At 47.4% G+C, this 22,368-nt stretch overlaps 2 protein-coding genes across 3 annotated transcripts in view; one reads left to right on the forward strand and one right to left on the reverse strand.

The window, feature by feature from the left end:
- The window catches only part of LOC113639175 (NACHT, LRR and PYD domains-containing protein 3-like), a gene marked incomplete at its 3' end in the record, with an annotated part of 29,454 nt that extends 17,802 nt beyond the window's left edge, over positions 1 to 11,652 (forward strand). Inside the window, exons 10-11 of the mRNA XM_047808228.1 lie at positions 11,052 to 11,225; positions 11,502 to 11,652. Coding sequence (XP_047664184.1) covers positions 11,052 to 11,225; positions 11,502 to 11,652 — 325 coding nt within the window. The remainder of the gene's footprint in view (positions 1 to 11,051; positions 11,226 to 11,501) is intronic.
- Positions 11,653 to 21,659: 10,007 nt separating this feature from the next.
- stard3 (StAR-related lipid transfer (START) domain containing 3) overlaps positions 21,660 to 22,368 on the reverse strand; it is a 17,063-nt gene continuing 16,354 nt past the window's right edge. For both annotated transcript variants that reach the window (XM_047807820.1, XM_027157369.2), the window contains exon 16: positions 21,660 to 22,368. This exon is cut by the window's right edge and continues 1,250 nt beyond it. The gene's annotated coding sequence lies outside the window, so the exon portion shown is untranslated.

A 22,368-nucleotide genomic window follows, 5' to 3' on the forward strand; every position in this document is an offset into this window, starting at 1 on the left:
CACAGAGATTGTTTTGGTTCCAATGAGATTGTTGTTTTTTCTTTCTCTCTTTTCTGAGTGTTAGAGGTTTTAGAAGCTGAAAACTTGGAGCATTATCTAACCGTGTAGAGTTACATTATGTTATAAGTGGGTCGTTAGATGAGACAATTACCAACAAGTTAACAATTTAATTGATTTGTTTTTTCACTTTTATTTTTTATTTGTATTTTTTCCTTTTTGACAATGTAACAACAATTTAATTTTTACAACTTAACAATTTGTTTTGATTATTTATCTAAGTGATTTAACTGGTAGTTTATTTGATTTATTGATTACTTGATTGATTGATTGTTTATTTGATTTTATTTGATTTATTAGTGAGTTAAATAATTGAATAGGTCAATAGGTTGAGTATGTAATTACTTGAATGTTCAGTTGATTTGATTTTAATCAATTTTAATTTAATTTTTATTTTGATTGAAGTTATACTTATTGGACTTATACTCTGATCTTGATATCTGCCTTGTCTTTCTTGAGAACTATACTAGAAGGAATCCTGCACAACCACGTTTTCCAGAAAAAGAATAAACGTTCAACTGCGATAATTACAGAACCACGTGACAGTGCCACAAGGGCGAGACAAGGGTGCATGATGGAGAAAGGTAAAAGAACTTAATTACTCCAGCTGCAATTGTAATAATAAAGCACAAGATGGCTGAAAAAGAAATTAAGAAGTACAGTACATGGAAAAAATGGCAAGACCGGACAAAAGGAGAATTGCAGTGGCCTGAAGGAGGCACGTTTGATGAGGTAAAATGCAGGAAGATGAGAGTAAGTATAAAATGCTGGGAGAAGTAAAAAGCATGGTGAAATTTTTTTGTTTAAATTTTTTACATTTTAGTAAGTTTTTTAGGAAAATGTTGTAATATTGCAATGTTGGGCTCTGCTAGGAGCAGAATTTCTGTATTTGTACTTACTTTGTCTGATCAGATATACAGAGCATTTAGGCATTCATTTGCAGGGTTGATTGCTTACTGTGCATAATAATATGATGTATGAATGGGCATTTATTGATATGGGTATTGAGAAGAAAATATTTAGGAGAGTTTTTGTTTCTGTTTTGCTTTTGATTTTTGTTCTGTCACTTTTGGTGTGGTTGGTCTGTGATTGGTTGCAGTGATAGGCCCTAAGACAGCTCTTTTCTACTGAAAAGCACAGGCGAACATTGCACTTGCTACAAAGTGTGTTTGTGTATCCACAATTACAGTAAACTGGAAGAATAGACTAACTGAAAGAGAAATCTACATATTATCCAGCATATCCATTTGCACCTGTCCCTGTAATTATGGTCTAATTGAAAATAAGTATAAATTTAACAGAAAAGCACATTTAGAAATGAATTACAGTGAATCATCTTACAGTTTAAATTTCGATTTGGGATGATGTAAGAAGTGCAGTGTCTTTATGTAAGGCATAAGGCATAAGGCTATTTTGACTCCCACTTTGGCCCAAACTTGTAGAATTACAGCATGGATATAAGCTCTAGTTTTCCAAAATAACTAAATATGTACGTGTTCTAGACATTGTAATGAACACAGAAACTTTTTTGAGGAATTTTATACGGATCTTTACAAAACCAGTCATGGAAAAAAAATAATAATAAATTTGCAGGTAGGGTGAGTTCATGGCCAAGTGACTGGACAAATAAACAAGGTGGTGTTGTAATTCTGCAACGGTGGCATTTACAGGGTTAAAGAAGCTAAAAGCAGAACAGAGTAAAGAACAGGAGTAAGAGTAGGCTACAGCCCCACCCTCAGGTGAATGTGAGGAGCAGCTGCAACCCCCATCTTATAACGAACATTACAGATCCGAGTACAATGGGATCCATCAATACAGTTGGGAGAAGGAGGTGAAACACAAGAAATAGAACTGGAGATTACAGGAGGGCAAGTCAGAGGAGTAATCCGGCAGACGTCAGCAGAAAAAGAATGTCCCAAGGGAGAGCAAGAGGACTGCCCTCCCATGGTAAAGGGCGGCAGCAGAGGAGAAGAAGGAAAATACCCAGAATGCCCAGAAGGGGCTACAGGAGGAAGAGAGGAAGCGCTGGAAGATGATGAATACCGACGCCTGTACTGGGACAGGGAGGTGGAGAAAGCTAATGCCCGATGGGAGGAAGGTCACTCCCACTTATCGAGGCAACAAGCAGAGGAGCGTAATATGGAGTGGTTGACTGAATACACACGCCCACCAGGTTTAAAAAGACACAGCACACCGACTCCCTGGGCAAGAGAATACATTAAACCACGAATGGAAGATGTCTGCCAGCCGGGAAGGAGAGGATCAATAGAGCCCGGGAAGATGGAACATGGAACATCATAAGAACCTCGGCGAAGCCCAGCGGTCCCTAAGCAAACCAAATGACTGTGCGACAAAAAGGACCCTCATAGCGGTCCAGGAGGAGCAAGAAAAGAAACAACAGACCAAGGCAGATGGGAATTTATTACCCAATGGAAAGACAGGGGAGGTGCGGCAACGGCATCAACAGCTGGTGGAAGGTACAGAGATGCCCGGCGAGAGAATAAAAGGACGGAGTAACCAAAAGTCTCTCACCCCAATGGAAATAGTGAGTGATGACGAAATAAGCTCAAGGGCGGCCCCAGTTGATGTGGAGCCCCTGCACGATATGAGAGGAGTAAGAGTGAGACTGGAGGAAGAAGTGCAGCTGACCCCCCTGGAAACAGCAGGAAAGAGCAATAAAGGAAGCTCTGGAACGAAGCCAGAAAGCAGATGTGACGATGGAGGAGTTATGAGGTCAGGCATCACGACTGGAGATGAAGGTGGAGGAATTGGAGTTTGAATATAAAAACTTGGAGGAAGAACAGAAACGAGCGGAGAAACAATTCAAAAATCTCCAAAGAATAAGGAAGGCACGGAAGAAGTCAGATAAATAAAAATGGGGCGACATCCAAAGAAACAGACACATGCAGACCCAATCCCAGACGGGAAGAGGCAAAGGTAGGGAGACGCAGCAGGTGGCCCCCGACAGTGAGAGCTCCAGTGAAAAAGAGGAGGAGACAGAAGCACAGAGAGCAACACAGCTCCCCCTGATAGTTAAAGGAAAGCAAATGCATAATGTGCCATGGACATTTATGGATGTGACTTGATTGGTAAAAAGACTGCCAAGTGTGTGTGAAGGAGCACAAAGGTGGATCACAAAGTTTGAGGAACAAACAACCGGACAAAGTTTGGCTCTGGGAGATCTGAAGGCAATCCTATGCCAGACCATAGGAAAAGCAAAAATGATGGAACTACTCCACCTTGCTGGATTAGGAAGAGAGGCAGATGATCCAAGGGGAGATGGAATAACCTTCGGCCCATACAGGAATGACCTGTAGGATCAGTTAAGGACGGCCTACCCAACCAAGGCAGACCCAGGAAAAGTGGAAAAATAAAGCTGGAAGAAGGGGTTGCTGAGTTCATACTGAAACTCCAGGAGTCCTGGAGAGAGGAGATGGGAGCAGCATGGGATGAGACACCCGCAAGTGAGACACTGTTTAAACTCATGTTAAAAAGGGCACTCCCTGAGGAAGTCCAAGACCAACTGGAAACAGTGGTGGGTCTAAACACCATGCCATGGGCCACCTTCGAAGCGAATGTAATACACCATACAGAGTTACACAGAAAGAGGAGGAGAGAGGCAAAGAAGGATGCAGAAGATTTAGTAATGCAATTGCACAAGGCGCAGCTGGGAGAACTAGCAAGAAATAAACAAGAAAGCCATGAAAAGAAGAAGAAGGAAGATAAAGTCTATGCCTCAAAACAGGCGGCAGTCATGGTGGTTCCAACCGCTGCTCAGGCTGTGCCACCTCAAAATGGAGGAGTACCACAAGTGATGATGACACAGTCACAGCCACTGCCTCCAACCATGATGCAATACCCAATGTTATCCCATGAGTATGCACCTCAACAGCGCGGATGGGGACCAGGCTGAGGTCGAGGAACAAGAGCACAGCGAGACAGTTGCACAATATCTCCATCTCCTCACTGACATACAGGACACAACGCGCACAGCGGCCTCATTCCCCCAGCAGGATATGAGTGAGGGCGAAGTGACAGCGTACGAGGCACACTTGAGAAACAGGTTCATGAATGGACTGGTTCCAGAAATATCTGACAAGGGGAAAAACCTATGCATCACGTGGGACACGGGAAAGCTGAGCCTCATCATACAACATGCTCTGCATGCGGAAAAGCTGCCCACGCAAAGTATGAAGGAGCGGATTAGGTATGAAAGGCTGGATGAAAATCTGTGCATGAGACACCCAGAGTCCCAGATCATGAGAATGGGAGAAATGCCACGTACTCTGACTTCATAATGGAATTACATGAAGCGTAAGGCTTTTTGTGTGATGCTTTTCCTGGGAAGATGGATATGACAAAGATTGTGCTGTGCACATGGGAAACCAAGGACAGACACAGATGCCTGCTCCAATGTTTCAACAAGGAGCAGGGCAGTCAGGAATGCAGCATGCACTCGCAGCAAAACCACAAGGAGCTGGAAATTGGGCAGGCCAATGCCCAGGCCCAGGATTTCAAGGACAAGCCCCAGCACCGCTAGGAGGGAGCCCATTGGGCCCAGCACCAGGAGGACTGTGAAGAGGTCCAGAGAAGCCAGAGGTGGAGCTGGTGCAGTGTACCACCTCACTGCATCCTGCACAAGAACCAACAATTATGGTGGGAATTGGAAATGAAGTACAGGCCCCATTCCTGAGTGACACAGGAGCAATACTTGCAAGCATTGGAAAAAAATATTTACTATATTTCCCAGACACTCCAACCAATCTACTTGGGGGAGATGTGCTCTGCACATTAAGAGCCAAAATACACTGTGGGCCATCAGGAGTGTGGATAACACTCCCAGAAATGTTAGCTCGACAATACCTAGTAGTAAGCCAAGAAAAGGAAATGACAGAACTGGACAAAGTATATTGGATGGAAGTCAAGGACAAAGATACATCAAAAAATATGGCAAGAATACTCGGTATGGAAACTATGGCTAAACTACATACGACCAGATTGCGGTGAAGCTAGAGGACCATGGCATTGTACCCTGAAATATGATGAAGGGGGAAAAGATGAAGAATATGCATCATAATGATAAGAACGACTAGAAGGAAGAAAATATCACATCAGAACGCACAGCATGATAATTGGACAGCAAGGAGTAGCTACATATGCTGAACTCCCTGAACAGATTCAAGAATGGTATCAAGTTGGAGATGCAGTCTCCCACATCTCCCTGATGATCGGGCGAGGTTTTTGAATCCAAAGATTTAGGGCCTAAGATAAAAGAGGCAGAAAGGGTAGTGAGTAACATGACTAAAGACCATAGAGTACATATGTCAGAAGATAGAGATTTTAAGGATAGATTAGGGGACAATCATGTTATCATGTAATCATACACAACCATGTTAGTAAGTCAGTGAACAAACATAAATTCTAGTAAGAGTAGAAGTAGAGATACAGATGCCACAGATGGCAGATAAGGAAGAGTTAACAGAGAAAGAAGTAGACGAAGCACTAAGTCAAGTCCCAGAGTAACTGTGGACTAAACATGTAACAGATGTAGGACTAGTTAAGTCAGCAGGATTAGCAAAAATACAGGTTAGACCCAATGTACTATTACTTTATCGGAGACAGTATCAATTATCCAAAGAAGCGGAAGAAGGGATAGGGCCAACTATTAAAGGGTTATTAGAAGCAGGACATTTTCTCTCAAGGACATTTTTAAGTACGGACTAAAGGACATCCTGCGGTATCTGATGCCGTCTACTCGAGAGATAAAAACATTCTCAGAGTTCGTCAACTTGGCGTTGCTCCTGGACGGGTCCACGCTGAGCATGAGCAGTGTAGAGACGGAAGCCGGCCGTAAGTATTTTTTTGGGGGGGGCAGCAAGCATCGGGGTCCGTGGGCCACAGAGTGGAATCAGCCACGGACGCCCGAATGCTCCACAGTTCCTCCGCCCAGACCAGTCCCGTGCACACCCGTGATTGAGCCAGTTCCCATGGCTACCGTACCAGCGAGCTCGGCTGAGGTCCGTGCTAACCGGCTGGCCTCCAAACTGGCGGATACCCCGATGAGGTCGGCTCGGGCGGCCGGCATCCCTAAGCCGCCAGCTGGACCGACCGGGTCGACGGAACCTGCCGAACCGACCGGGTCAACGGAACCTGCCGAACCGACCGGGTCGACGGAACCGACCGGGTCGACGGAACCTGCCGAACCGACCGGGTCGACGGAACCTGCCGAACCGACCGGGTCGACGGAACCGACCGGGTCGACGGAACCTGCCGAACCGACCGGGTCGACGGAACCGACCGGGTCGATGGAACCTGCCGAACCGACCGGGTCGACGGAACCGACCGGGTCGATGGAACCTGCCGAACCGACCGGGTCGACGGAACCTGCCGAACCGACCGGGTCGACGGAACCGACCGGGTCGACGGAACCTGCCGAACCGACCGGGTCGACGGAACCGACCGGGTCGATGGAACCTGCCGAACCGACCGGGTCGACGGAACCGACCGGGTCGATGGAACCTGCCGAACCGACCGGGTCGACGGAACCTGCCGAACCGACCGGGTCGACGGAACCTGCCGAACCGACCGGGTCGACGGAACTGACCGGGTCGATGCAACCGGCCGAGCTGACGGAACCAGCCGACTCAGCCGGGTCGACCGAAATGACTGAGTCAGAGAACGCGGTCGACATCATGACACCCAAGCTACCTGAACTCTCTGCCTGGCCTGAACCTATGCATGTTTCTGTTTTCCTGTGTTTTGCTTCGCTGGACTTGCCAGCCCTTCTACCTCCTGTCCCTGTTCATAGGCCCAAAGCACCACCCTGGCTGCCAACTCCGTTCCGGTCTCTGGCTCCGCCTCCAGCACCACCCTGGTCTCCGGTCCTGCTCTGGTCTCTGGCTCCGCCTCCAGCACCACCCTGGTCTCCGGTCCTGCTCTGGTCTCTGGCTCCGCCTCCAGCACCGCCCTGGTCCCCGGTCCTGCTCTGGTCTCTGGCTCCGCCTCCAGCACCACCCTGGTCTCCGGTCCTGCTCTGGTCTCTGGCTCTGCCTCCGGCACCGCCCCGGCCTCCGGCTCGGCCGGCGCCGCCCCGGCCTCCGGCTCGGGCGCCACCACTACACGAACCCGACCCGCCCTCCCACCCTGGTTGCGCCTTCGCTCCACCCGCCTGAACTGGGTTTTGTGGACTTGGGAGCGTCTGGAAGCCGCTCGTAGGGGGGGGGCTCTGTAATGTGTCTGTCTGTGTTTTCCCCTTGTTTCTGTCTGCCGTCTCTCCCTGATGTTAATTGTTGACCCCGCCCACCTATCTGTTACCATGGACACTAATTACATTCATTCTCTTCCCCAGGTGTTTTGTCTTAGTCCTTGTCTGTCTCTGTTTTGTGATTGGTTCTCGTTCACCATATATACTCTGTCTGTTCACTTCAATGTTGTTGGTCGTTGTTGGTGTGTGCATGTCCATGTTCCCGTTTCCTGTTTGTTCCGCGTTGCCTGCCTGTTTGTTTGTGTTTTGTTTAGTAAAAACCTTTAAACTGCATTTGGATCCTCATTCGCCTTTGTCTCACCGTGTCACTTCGTGACACATTTGTTACCTTTAATTTGGCAATTTGTTACTTTTAATTTGGCAATTTGATACTTTTAATTTGGCAATTTGATACTTTGAATTTGGCAATTTGTTACTTTGAATTTGGCAAATTATAATTTGTTGGCTGATTGACCATAATAAAGAAGTTTGCTCATTCTCATCCAGGTCTGAGGAGTTTTCTCAGTATTTTTGTAGTAATTATAGAGTTAACAGTGAAATTTAACTAAAGGCCTAAGAGAAGAGATCACCCTGTGATGTGTCGACTTGGAGACCGGCTCTGAGTTCCGACAACACCTCTAACACGGGAATTGGAGCCATGCTATCACAATGCCATGGCCCTGCCAACAAAATGTTCCTGTGCACGTACTTCTCGCGCAAACTATCCCCGACAGAGCATAACTATGACGTGGGGGACCACGAGTTATTAGCCATGAAAGCGGCCTTCAAAGAATGGCGACACTGGCTAGAGGGTGCCCAACATCCGTTCACTGTCCTGACCGATCATAGAAATCTGGAATATCTCTGTGCCGCTAAACGTATTAACCCACTTCAGGTGAGGTTGGCCATGTTCTTCACATTTACATTTACATTTACAGCATTTGGCAGACGTCCTTATCCAAAGCGACGTACATAAGTGCTTAAATCTCTAACATTGAATAGATACCATGAGTTTAAAACATTTGTTCAAAGTTACAATGAAAAAGTGTCAAAGGTTGGTTTTTTTTTTTGCAAAAGATAAGAAAAGAAGTGCTAGTTGAAGTGTTGAATAAGTAGGTCTTCAACCGCAGCTTGAAAATAGCCAGTGACTCAGCTGTCCAGACCTCTAGGGGAAGTTCATTCCACCACCTTGGTGTCAGAACAGAGAAGAGTCTTGTAGTATACTTGCCTCTAACCCTGAGAGATGGTGGAACCAGTCAAGCAGTGCTTGTAGATCGGAGGTTGCGGGGTGCAGTGCGAGGAATGATGAGGGCTTTGAGGTAAGAGGGAGCTGGTCCATTTTTGGCTTTGTAGGCCTGCATCAGTGTTTTGAATATGATGCGTACAGCTACCGGAAGCCAGTGGAGGGTTTGGAGGGTTGAAAACAAGCCGGGCAGCTGCATTTTTGATCATTTGCAGAGGACAGATTGCGTTCATAGGTAGACCTATAGTACCATAGTAGTGCATTACAGTAATCCAGTCTAGAAATGACAAGAGACTGAACAAGTACCTGAGCAGTCTGTATGGACAAAAATGGCCGAATCCTTCGAATGTTGTAGAGAAGAATCTGACATGAGCAAATCACATTAGCAACATGAGAGGAAAAGGACAGTTGATTGTCCATGGTTACCCCAAGGTTGTGAGCTGTGGCTGAAGGGGAGATTCGATCGTTGTGCAAGGATATAGCAAGATCATGACCTGGGGATGAATCACCTGGGATGAACAGCAGTTCAGTTTTGCTAGGATTGAGCTTTAACTGATGAGCAGACATGCTGAGATCCGGTCAGAAGCTGTGGCATCTGAGGGTGGGAAAGAGAAGATAAGTTGTGTATCATCAGCATAGCAGTGGTAAGGGAACCCATGTGATAAAATAACTTCACCAAGAGAGTGAGTATACAGAGAGAAAAGAAGAGGACCAAGTACTGAGCCCTGTGGGATGCCAGTGGAGAGACTGCGTGGAGCAGATGTCACTCCCCTCCATGTTACCTGATATGAGCGTCCTTCCAGGTAGGAAGCAAACCATTCCCAAACTGATCCACAAATCCCAAGACTCTTGAGGGTGGATAAGAGAGTCTTGTGGTTGACCGTATCAAACGCTGCTGAAAGGTCAAGGAGGATGACAGTTTGTCTGATCTAGCAGCATGTAGCTTCTCAGAGATATCCAAAAGGGTTTTCTCTGTAGAGTGAGCTGCATTAAAGCCAGACTGGTTGGGGTCTTGTAGGTTGTTCTGTGAGAGATAGACAGACAGTTGATTATAGACAATGCGTTCAAGAATTTTTGAAAGAAATGAGAGAAGTGATACCAGTCTGTAGTTACTGATGTCTGATGGATCCAGAGCAGGTTTCTTTAGGATAGGAATAACCCTTGCTCTCTTGAAAGTAGTTGGTACCTGGCCAGATGCCATGGATCTTCACCCGCTTTTGATTCACAGTGACCTACAGACCTGGAACCAACAACGCCAAAGCCGAAGCCCTGTCCTGAATGTTCCGGGAGGTCGGCCCGGACACACCTCCCGAGCCCATCATCTCAGAGACCCACATTCTCGCACCCATACAGTGGGATATTATAACAGAAATCACCCAGGCCAATGCACAAACGCCACCGCCTACAGAATGTCCACCATCAAAAATCTACATGCCAGAGAATCGGCGCACAAACCTTCAGGAGCTCCTGCACTCCACTCCCAGCTCCGGCCATCCCGGCATCGCAGGCACCACGTGCCTAGCCCAGAACCAGTTTTGGTGGCCGTCTCTCTCCACGGACGTACAAGAATTTTTCCGGGCCTGCGCTGTCTGCAGCACCTCTAAGCCTTCTCACCGGGCTTACTGCTGCCATTACCCACACCACAATGTCCCTGGTCACACATCGCAGTTGACTTCATGACTGATCTCCCCCTCTCAAACAACTGCATGGTTATCCTCACAGTAATCAACCGATTCTCCAAAGCTTGCTGTCTAATTCCCCTGCCAAAGCTCCCCGCGGCATTTGAAACCGCTGAGGCACTGTGTAATTTTGTCTTCCGTTTCTATGGTCTGCCTGAAGACATAGTGTCTGATCGATGTCCCCAGTTCACCTCGCGCGTCTGGTCAGCGTTCTTCAAACAGCTCAACATCAGTCTCACCCTCAAGCCAATGGGCAGATGGAACGGCTGAACCAAGAACTTATCCACTTTCTACGCTCATATTGTCAGAACAATCAAGCCGACTGGAGCAAATACTTACTGTGGGCCGAGTACGCACAAAACTCCCTCATCAAGCCTGCCACCAGCCTGACCCCGTTCCAGTGCATCCTGGGCTTCCAGCCTCCTCTGTTCCCGTGGTCCGGCATGCCCTCCGAATTGCCTGCCGTCAACGATTGATTTCGCCCGAAACGAGGAGACATGGAGCGTAGCACACCGGCAGCTACAGAGAGCCACTCGCAGACAAAAGACACAACCCGGTCAGTGGGTCTGGCTATCCACCAGTGACCTCCGTCTCCGCCTGCCCTCGTTACAATTATCTTCTTTCAGAAAGTTAAATACATTGTCGCATATGAGCTGAGACACATGGATCTGTCCAAGAGCAGTCCAAGTTTATACACAGATGTTCATGTTATATTTTTATCTTGATATTAGAACCTTTTGTTCAGGTAGAAACTTTATTTCTCACTGATGGAAACACCTCAATTCACTATCAGACAAATAAATCAAACACTTCATCATTTCTCTTCCAGTCTGCGTGGGTGTAATCTGACAGAGGAAAGCTGTAGAGTTCTGTCCTCAGTTCTCAGCTCAAACTCCTCCAGTCTGAGAGAACTAGACCTGAGTGACAATAAACTGCAGGATTCAGGAGTGGAGCTGCTCTCTGATGGACTGAAGGATCCACACTGTACACTGGAGATACTGAGGTACACACACACACGCACACACACACACACACACACACACACACACACACACACACACACACACACACACACACACACACACACACAGAGTTTTAATAAACACTACAACATCCAGTTCTCCTCTGTGGTAACTGTAATTGTAGTGATCTGATATATTGTCATTGTTGTGTGTGTGAGATGGAGAGTAAATGTACTGTATATAAAGATTTTGTGTAGTTCATGTTTTCAATACAAAACCTGAGTGTGTTAAGTGTGAGAAGATTTTCTTTCTTGCAGGATGCAGCTCTGCAGTATTACAGATGAAGGTTGTGCTGCTCTGGCTTCAGCTCTGAGGTCAAACTCCTCATCACACCTGAGAGAACTGAATCTGTACGATAATAAACCAGGAGAATCAGGAGTGAAGCTGCTCTCTGATCTACTGAAGGATCCACACTGTAAACTGGAGACACTACAGTGAGTTACTGACTTACTGTCTCTTTACTGTATGATATTGTGTAATATTCACTGTGTGCTGTAAAATGTCACATCTAATGTGTGTATTTATGCTTCTGTTGTTCATAAGTAATGTGTTTAAATGTGTCTGTAATTCTGTCCTCTTGTGTTTTTCAGCATTAAGAAGAAGACACTCACCAGGTCTGGTGTATGACAGGAGTCTCTCCTCAGAACTTTTTCCAGGATAAAGCAGTTATGGTGGCAGTTTCCAGCAGTTTGGGAGCTGAATCATTCATATTCAGATGTAGAAGATCCATAAAAATAACTGTGACTGATCACAATCTTTTATCCTCTCAGCTACAACTTCACACTTTAACATATTCTCTCACTCATTTTCTACCGCTTATCCGAACTACCTCGTGTCACGAGTGCCTATCCCAGGCGTCATCAGGCATCAAGGCGGGATACACCCTGGACAGAGTGCCAACCCATCGCAGGGCACACACACACTCTCATTCACTCACACACAGTACGGACAATCTTCCAGAGATGCTAATCAACCTACCATGCATGTCTTTGGACCGGGGAGGAAACCGGAGTACCCGGAGGAAACCCCAGAGGCACGGGGAGAACATGCAAACTCTACACACACAAGGCGGAGGCAGGAATCGAACCCCCGACCCTGGAGGTATGAGGCTGACGTACTAACCACTAAGCCACCGTGCCCCCTTTTAACATCTAACAAAGTCAAATCCTTCAGCATCTACACACAACACAGAGATATCATCATATCATCACACTGATTACACAAATACACATCCATGTGTTACAGATGTTTATACATTATTCTTACCTCTTTATTCTTTACCTCTTTATCTCATTCTTACCTCTTTAATTGGATCTCAAATTTGTTTCTCCACAGATGATTGACTCACTGTTGTGATCTTGATTTATTTAGTTTCCTTTAAAAGTCTCTTCTTTTCAAACCCTTTTCACCAAACACTTTTACAATCTTTATTAAAATTCCTTTAAACATTAAAGGAATCTTCTTTTTTGTGATCTATTTTTCTATATTTCAATTTCTTAATTTCCTCAGGACATTGTTTATCTGAGTTGCATCTTGTTATATAATTTAACTTATTTCTTCTTTAAATTCTTTCCACCATATATTTTGCTTTATTTCTTCATTTTGACCCCTTGAGTTCTTTCTCCTTCCTTTTTTATATTTTTGTTCTCTTTGGCCAATTCATTCTCTAATTTTTTAAAATGTTCTTTTACTTGTTATTTCTCTTTTCTTTCTTTCTTTCTTTCTTTCTTTCTTTCTTTCTTTCTTTCTTTCTTTCTTTATTTCTTTCTCCCATTCTACAATATGTAATTAGAAATCTAACATTATCTTCCTCATTCATTTAATTTCTTTTTCCTTTTTCTATAATTTCTCTAATCTTAATATCATAGTGTTTTTTCTTTAAACTTTCTGTATTTAGAATCCATACACTTTGTCCCCTTTCTACATTATTCCAGTCTTAAAAAGTAAAAACTCATGATACTCAAACTTGTTTCCTTATATCTGATTTTGTCTGTAAAGTTTTCTACATTTCTTGTACATAAAATAAAGGCAATCGTTGTCCTGTACGTTTTTCACTATATCTCTTCTTTCCTTCCTACATTTCTCTCTCTCCACACGTCTATCAGGTTGTTTTCATTCATTAGATCCTTTAGTTCCCTTTCCGAACTCGAGCTGCATCGAAACGCTATGGGAACGCCCTCTGCGTGACCGCGCTCTGAACCACGTGTGTAATCTGACCAATAGGCTTTGGAACGTGACGTCATCGGCGGGTGACGTCGCGTAAACAGGAAGCTACAAATGGCTGTGAGATGGACAAGACGCTAGCTTCTTTTCGTTCAGGTAAGCGCTGTTTTCTGATACTGTGTTTTTCTGATCGAGTGATGGCTAGCAGACAGAAATTCTGAAAGTGTGTTTTTCTGTGTCCCCGTTTTATTACCGGGAAGGATTCGCACGATCGATGCGTTGTTTGCTTGGGAATGGAGCATGCACAATCGGCTCTCGAGGGAGTCGATTGCTCGCATTGCAGCCGCATGGCTATGCGCATGCTTCGCTCCCGGAGAGCACTCTTCGAGAAGAGCGCTCTCCCTCGTGGCTCCGGTCCCGCTCTTGCCGAGGCAAAGCGGCGCCGGTGCTCGTGGGGCTCGCAGGTCGATTCAGCAGCGGGATTGGAGGCGGATGAGTCCTCTTCAGCCTCGTCTGCTGAATCGAGCTCCGGCTCTAGCGGAGAAGCAGGCCCGATGGCTGCTTCTTCTCCCGGTGCGAGCAGCGCGGCATTATATGTCTCTCCCTCCGAGGAAGGAGAGCTGATGGATGCTAGCAAGCCCGTGGGCTCCTCACAGCCTGTGCTGTATGAGGAGCTCCTCGAGGTCGTGACACGAGCCGTAGCTGGATTTAGATTGGCCGGTGGAGCAGCAGAAGCAGCGCACACCCAGTAAGCTGGATGAGCGTTTCCTGCGCCCTGTGTCACTTCCTCGGCGTTGGAGCCTGCCATTTTTTTCCCGATCTGCACGCCGAGGTGTCCAGATCCTGGAAAACCCCGTGCTCTACGCGCACTTCTCCTAGTCACTCCTCGCTTTACGCAAATGTGGTTGGGGCTAAGGCGTGCGGCTACGGGGCAATGCCACGTGTGGAAGAGACGCTGGCTAGCTATCTCTCCCCTAACATAGCATCATCGCTAAAGGCTCCGGTTTTCCCTACTAAGCCGCTACGTGCTACATCAGCCTTAGTAGGGAAGGCTTACGTGGCAGCAGGTCAGGCCGCGGGCTGCCTCCACACCATGGGTGTGTTGCAGGCATACCAGGCTGACCTGCTACGTGATTTGGATGAGGGACTTAGCTCCGGGACCGCTGATATTGAGGAGTTGCGTCGCACTGCCGACTTGGCTCTTCGGGCCACGAAGCACACGGCGCGGGCCGTTGGGCGGTCCATGGTGGCCCTGGTGGTCACAGAAAGGCATCTGTGGCTCACCTTGTCCGACCTCCCGGACAAGGATCGAGCTGTGCTACTGGACGCACAGATGGCTCCTCCTGGACTGTTTGGCGCCGCTGTGACGGCAGTCGTACACAAGGTCCAGGAGTCAAAGAAGCAGTCGGCTGCGTTTCAGCAGTATCTCCCTCGGCGATCTCGTGGGGCTGTTCGGCGGCAGCCCCAGCCTGGTCCTTCCGGGCACCGCGAAGCCCAGAGACAGAGCGTGGCCACCCGATCTCTCTAAGGTCTCTAGGCCCAGGAAGGAGCAGGAGCCTCCGACAAACGGGCAGTGGTGCGTAGATCCTGATGATCTATGGTTCAGAGCACGGCCCCCCTCCAGCGGGCACCTCCCTCCACTTCCACCCAAAGTCTCTGTACGGATGGGGGAGGCCCGCCGCCTCTCAGGAGGTCTCAACGGCCGCAGTACGTGGCTCCGGCCGTTCGGGTCATGGAGGCCGGTCTGTCTGCCCTGCCACAAGATGTGCTTCAGGGCGGGGCTTCCCTCCAGCGGTTCGCTCCCCACCTTTCCACCCAAAGGTTCGTTGTGGAGGGGGAGGGTCCGCCGCCTCTCGCAAGGTGCCATCGGTTGCAGGGCTTGGCCCCAGCTGCTCTGAGTGGGTCAGAGGCCAGCCCTGAGGGGCTGGTTCCCCTGAGGAACTTTCTGACAGCTTGGGAGGAGCTGCCAGGAGTCTCCCGGTGGGTCTTGCGGACAGTAGAGGACGGCTACACGATTCAGTTCGCGTCCTCTCTTCCCCGTTTCAACGGGATGTGAGCAGGCTCTGGTCCTGGAACAAGAAGTGCACACACTCCTGAGGAAAGGAGCCATCGAGGTGGTCCCCCCCTCGGTTCGAGAGTCAGGCTTTTACAGCCCGTACTACGTCGTTCCGAAGAAGGATGGCGGGTTGCGTCCCATTCTAGATCTACGCTCCTTGAACCGCTCTCTCAGGAGGCTCAGGTTCAGGATGCTCACCCTCAGGGAGGTCGTGGCTCAGATCAGGTCAGGGGACTGGTTCGTCACAATAGATCTGGAAGACGCGTACATTCACGTTTCCATCCATCCTGCACACAGGAGGTTCCTGAGGTTTGCTTTCGGGGGCGAAGCTTACCAATATCGGGTCCTCCCGTTCGGCCTAGCACTCTCGCCCCGCACCTTCACGAAATGCGTCGACGCAGCACTGACCCCGCTGCGGCTCCAGAGCATCCGCATTTTAAACTACCTCGATGACTGGTTGATTCTGGCTCAGTCGGAGTGCCAGGCATTGCGTCATCGAGATGTCGTCCTCGTCTGCATGAAGGTGCTTGGGTTTCGGCTAAACGCCAGCAAAAGCGTGCTCTCTTCAGCACAGAGAACCACCTTTTTGGGCGTGATCTGGGACTCGGCCCAGATGCAGGCACGGTTGTCACCTGCTCGGGTCGAAGTCATCCTCACCTCAGTCAGGAGAGTGCGGGAAGGCCAGCAACTCACTGTGAAGCGGTTCCAGAGGCTGCTAGGGCTTATGGCTGTGGCGTCCAGCGTAATCCCGCTCGGCCTCCTGCACATGAGGCCCCTCCAGTGGTGGCTCCGGGGCAGGGGGTTTTCTCTTAGGGGAAACCCATATCGTTCCATCAAGGTCTCGTGGCGTGCCCTTCGAGCCTTGAATGTTTGGAAAGACCGAAAGTTTCTGTCCCAAGGCCCCGTGTTGGGGGCTCCATGTCGCCGCGTGACGCTAACGACGGACGCCTCCTTCACGGGGTGGGGTGCAGTCATGAGAGGCCACTTCGCCCAAGGTCTGTGGAGCAGCCCACGTCTCTCTTGGCACATAAATTGCCTGGAGATGATGGCGGTGTTTTTGGGGTTAAAACACTTCCTCCCGGACCTGAGAGATCGCCATGTATTGGTCCGCACGAACAATACTGCGGTGGTCTCCTACATCAACCACCAAGGGGGCCTCCGATCTTGCCCTTTGTACAAGTTAGCACGAGCGGTACTCTTGTGGTCTCAGGACAGACTCCTCTCTTTGAGGGCCATTTATATCCCAGGACGGTTGAATGTCAGAGCAGATGCCCTGTCGAGGCAGGGGCCGAGGCCTGGGGAATGGCGTCTCCACCCCGAGGTGGTGGAGTTCAGATGGCGGAGGTTCTACAGAGCCCAGGTGGATCTGTTTGCGACCCGGGAAACCTCGCACTGTCCCCTCTGGTTCTCTCTCTCGCACCCAGCCCCGTTAGGTCTGGATGCCATGGTGCAGTCGTGGCCGAGGCTACGCCTGTACGCCTTTCCTCCGATTGCACTGCTCCCTGGAATTCTGGAGAGAGTTCGCCGGGATGGAGTTCGTCTCCTCCTTGTAGCACCTCGATGGCTGAGCAAGCCATGGTTTGCGGATCTGGTGTCCCTACTCTAGGGCCCTCCGTGGGAAATTCCTCCCAGGAGGGATCTCCTCTCACAGGCGGGCAGAACCCTGGTGCACCCCCACCCAGAGCTGTGGAGGCTGTGGCTGTGGCCCCTGAGGGGGCACAGTTCATAGTGGCTGGTCTCTCTACCGAGATAGGAGAGACCCTTCTCCGATCCAGAGCTTCCTCCATTTACAGCCCCCGAACAGGAGCGACAGAACCGACTGTGTCCAGTGCAAGCACTGGTCACTTACCTCCGCAGGACGAGTCCATGGAGAGAATCGGTGCAGCTGCTCGTCTGCTACTGCCCTAACAGGAAGGGTTTCCTGGCCGCTGTGCAGACGTTGAGCAGATGGGTAGTGGATGCGATTGTCGGCTCCCAAGCCCTCTGGCTTCCCCGCACCGTTCGGGGTCCAAGCTCACTCCACCCGGAGTGTGGCGGCCTCTACGGCCTGGTCCGCTGGAGTGGCACTCCAAGACATCTGTGACGCTGCGGGTTGGTCCACCCCGCTGACCTTTGTCGGGTTCTATGTCCTTGACCTCAGAGCCACCCCAGGCTCCTCTATCCTACGTGCAGGTGCCGAGGCCCTCACTCTCTAAGCAGGGTCTGGTCAGTGTGGCATGATTGGACACTTGTTCCCATAGCGTTTCGACGCAGCTCGAGTTCCGAAAGGGAACGTCTCTAGGTTACGACCGTAACCCTAGTTCCCTGAGGAACGAGACGCTGCGTCTCCGTGCCACACTCCCTGCATCCCTGCGGCGCTTACCTTCTCTCACAGGAGCTAGCGTCTTGTCCATCTCGCAGCCATTTGTAGCTTCCTGTTTACGCGACGTCACCCGCCGATGATGTCACGTTCCAAAGCCTATTGGTCAGATTACACACGTGGTTCAGAGCGCGGTCACGCAGAGGGCGTTCCCATAGCGTTTCGACGCAGCTTCTCGTTCCTCAGGGAACTAGGGTTACGGTCGTAACCTAGAGACGTTCTTTTCTCTCTGTATCTGATTTAATAACCATCCCATCTGCCATATGGAGTTTACTGAAAACAGTCACTGCAAGTCCCATCACAGTACTGCCACAGTATTTCTGGGCTGGGAATTAAAGCAGGCAACAGATCTGCGAATGTCATCACTGTAGTCTGTAACACTGAACTCTGTCCCTCTCTCCACCACAACATGTACAGAGAAAAGACTTCCTGCATTTAGATGTTTAGCATTTGCTCTCTAGCAGGAATACCACATCAACTCAGCATTAGGAACATGACTACAGATTTATAGCAAACTGTCGGTGACAGAAGTGACACCACAGCATTGTTATTAACACAGAAACTAGTATAAACTATAATGTAACTTGCACGTGATATTCATCAGATTAAACCAGAAAAGGCTTGATTAAATAAATAAATAAAAGCAGATGGAACCAATGACGCAGATTTCGTGTATATTGTGATGAATGGTGTTAGCGGAAGAAGTGTGTGTGTTTTTCTGTATGTGTGATTATTTCTTCTAGATGGTGCTTGTGTGCTGAGATGCTTGTTTATTTCAGTGATTTTTGATTAGTTTAATTGTGTTTATGTATTGATTTATTTTTTCCACAAAATAGAAAAGAAAAAAGTATAAACATCATCATCTTATTTATTATTATTATTTTTATTATTTGTGTTAATTGTAGGGGTCACGGTGGCTTAGTGGGTAGCACGTTCGCCTCACACCTCCAGGGTCGGGGTTCGATTCCCGCCTCCGCCTTGTGTGTGCGGAGTTTGCATGTTCTCCCCGTGACTCGGGGGTTTCCTCCGGGTACTCCGGTTTCCTCCCCCGGTCCAAAGACATGCATGGTAGGTTGATTGGCATCTCTGGAAGATTGTCCGTACTGTGTGTGAGTGAATGAGAGTGTGTGTGCCCTGCGATGGGTTGGCACTCTGTCCAGGGTGTATCCTGCCTTGATGCCTGATGACGCCTGGGATAGGCACAGGCTCCCCGTGACCCGAGGTAATTCGGATAAGCGGTAGAAAGTGAGTGAGTGAGTGTTAATTGTTTCATATTTTTAAGTTCATCAAAAAAGATGTGGAAATAAAACCTTACAAATAATTAATGAATTATTAATAAGTTTTAGTAATTTTTACACTTGACTGTCATTTATTTGAGCAAGATTTGTTCTCTCAGTGTTTCTGACTTGATTTTATTCCCATGGTGTGTTTTGTACAAGCCTTCATGAAGAGATGCTGTCGTGATTATCTCTATAGGTTTAAGGTGATTTCTCCACCGTTATAAACCATCTAATTAAGAAAGGTCCTGATACAAACCCCTCTCTTAGTCACTCTATCAGACCAAAGTGTTCTACTGGGTTGATGAATCTATTAAAGATCTGTGAGAAGAGGACATAACACATGCACATATGTACTGAGACACTGTTAATGATCTCCACACTGACCCTGAGAACCTTCTATACTGGTCTTATAGACAGTCTCTTGACTCCTGCACCTCAGTGTTGTATGGAAACTGCACTGCCCACAAAGCCCTGCAGAGGGTGCTGTTCATAGCTGAGCATATCTCCATCTCTCTCTGATCCACAGAGTACCAGAGCTGCGAGCTCCATCGCGCCTCCACCAGACACCCAGCCGCTATCTAAATGTTGCAACCGGATGAACGTTACTGCAGTCTGAGGGTTTAAACTAACCTCAACCTTTAACCTCACCACAGACCTCTCCCAAATCTCTCAGGGTTCAGGGTTTAAAGAAGGTTTATGGGAATATGAGCTTCACACATACCAGCTTTGATCTGATCTGAACTTCTGAAGAGCTCCTCAGCTCATTTCCCAGAGGAGGACAGGAGAAGAAGAAGCTTCACCGCACAGCAGCCTGGACTTGTCTGACTAATGAAGGGCAAGAAGTCACTGAGCACCAAAAAATCTTCTTCTACGACCAGAACAAGTTCATTATCAAGTTGTATATTGAACAGAATACATAAATAATAATAATAATAATAATAATAATAATAATAATAATAATAATAATAATAATAATTGTAATAATAATAATATGAATCTCTAATGAATCTTAGGTACATTATATATTAAGTCATGAAACACAAAAGAAAAACTTTAAACTGCCATTAAAATGTTAATAATCAGTAAACAAACAAACAAATAGTAAAACATTACGATATTTAATGAAAATCCATTTTCAGAGCAAATTTAGTTTTTGTTGCCTTTTCTTTAATCTGTAAATTAGAAGGTAAGAGACTCGGACCTGAGCTCAGGAGCTGCTCTGAGTCTGCAAGCTGTTAGTTATATTTAGATGTGTAATAATCCCTGAATCCAGCGAGAGATCTGTGAAAGGTCTCCTGACAGGTCGAGCAGAAACCTGGATTCAACAGAAGTCATGGCAGACGTGTGGAAAGTTCCCAGTTCCTTTGGGTTTAGGTTAAAATCATACTTCAGAAGTGTTTGATGCACCACAATTACTGATGTTTACTGCACAAGCTTGCGTCCCCTTAACAGTAACTGTGCTGAAAAGAGCGAGACGTTCCTGATTAAAATCCTTCAAGAACACAAACTAAACCATTAGATATAAATTCAGATCTGAGTGCAAACACACTGAACAAAGCAAGTTTATTCAGTTTCAGGAGGTCTGATGACCTCAGATGGTGGTTTTAAACCCAGCAGCATGTCACACTGATGAACAGAGATGTTCTGTGACACCAGACAGAGTGCGAGTGAAATAAGAATGTTTGTAATCTTACTTCAACATTCTGACAAAAAAATGTGACATCATATTCTGAGGAAATCTGATTAACTGGAAATGATAAACCAGTTCATCTTCATGTCCTTCTGCAGGTCTTCTCTGGTCCTAGGTTTTGTGTAGCACCATGTTTTTGGAGGATGTTCTCCAGGTGGTTGTGTACTGTAGCAGCTCTAAATGGCTGAAATGATAATAAAAGATTTTTGAATGGACAACCACCTGCTCTGCTTCCTCAGACGTCTGTACCTGATCCCACTGGCCTTTCCAGGTTAGGTCTGAGAGAGACAGACCTGAATCTTCTTTAGAACCAAACCGACCCCAAAATACCACCTACGTGTCACTTTGTTGTGGGACATTGGTAAACTTTCGTTTTTGCTTCTCTTGAGGATTTCGATCTGGTGTGAGGTCCAAGGTGGAGATACAGCAGGTCTTCCCTAGTCACTCCTCCAGGTAATCCAAAACCTTGTTGAGCATCAGGAAGTCATTACAAAGTCTAAAGGTAGCAGCCCAGGAACTTGCAGGTGACTGACAAGAGCAAGACCAAGACCAGGAGCAGGAGCACTTGTTTGCCAGGCTGGAACTCCTGGGGTTGAGCTGCTTGTGTTGCTGCAGTCACATGGTTCATCTGTTCTTGTATCTCCTGGACATACTCAGTGATACTAGTATAGTTATATAACAGATATAGTTGTGGTACACTGAGGGCTCTTCCCAGGTTTCTTTGCTCACATCCTCAAGGTCTTGTTCCGTGGTGAAGCCCTGATGGTCTCTCTGACCACTTCCCTTGACTTCAACCCAGAAACATCAGGACAGGAAATTAATTTCTGAGCACCTCCAAAACCTAAACGCAGAGACGACAAACTGGGAGAGTTTTTACCATGTTAGTTTTATTAGCAGTACAGTTCAGTCCAAGAGCTCCTTCAGATAATACTTCATATATTACAGTTTCAGGACCTGGTCTCATCATCTACAGTCTGTAAGAATACAGTAAACACACCAGAAAGCATAAACATTGGGTTCAAATCAAATTAAAAGGTGTAATGTGAGAAAACATTAGAGCATAAAAAAGAACAAACGTGCTGAATGTGTGTGTGTGTGTGTGTGTGTGTGTGTGAGAGAGAGAGAGAGAGAGAGAGAGAGAGAGAGAGAGAGAGAGAGAGAGAGATTTCAGCATGAAAAGGCACACGATATACAAAATACACAAACCCCCACCCACCCCCCCACAGGGTGCATTGTTATACATGATGTAGATCACGATCCTGTGAGGAAACACATCAATGTTTCAGTTTATTGTGAACAGGAGATTTACAGCAAGAGCTGCTTTTATTCTATTTTATTTTCTGAGCTATAAAACATTGATCTGATTCTCAGTAACGAAGCTGAATCGAGCCGGACTTTCTGTTTCATTACTGTGTGATAAACACACAGGATCATCATCAAACATACAGCAGATTCCTCATCTGATGAACTGAAGCTCCAGCGTTCACACAGTCCTCACACTGATGCTCCATCGTCTCCTGGTCCGTTACTCTGTACATCTTTTCCACCTTGCTGCTCTCAGCCAATCAGAATGTAT

The sequence above is a fragment of the Tachysurus fulvidraco genome, chromosome 24 (assembly GCF_022655615.1).
Source record: "Tachysurus fulvidraco isolate hzauxx_2018 chromosome 24, HZAU_PFXX_2.0, whole genome shotgun sequence".
In the NCBI taxonomy this organism is placed as follows: Eukaryota; Metazoa; Chordata; class Actinopteri; order Siluriformes; family Bagridae; genus Tachysurus; species Tachysurus fulvidraco.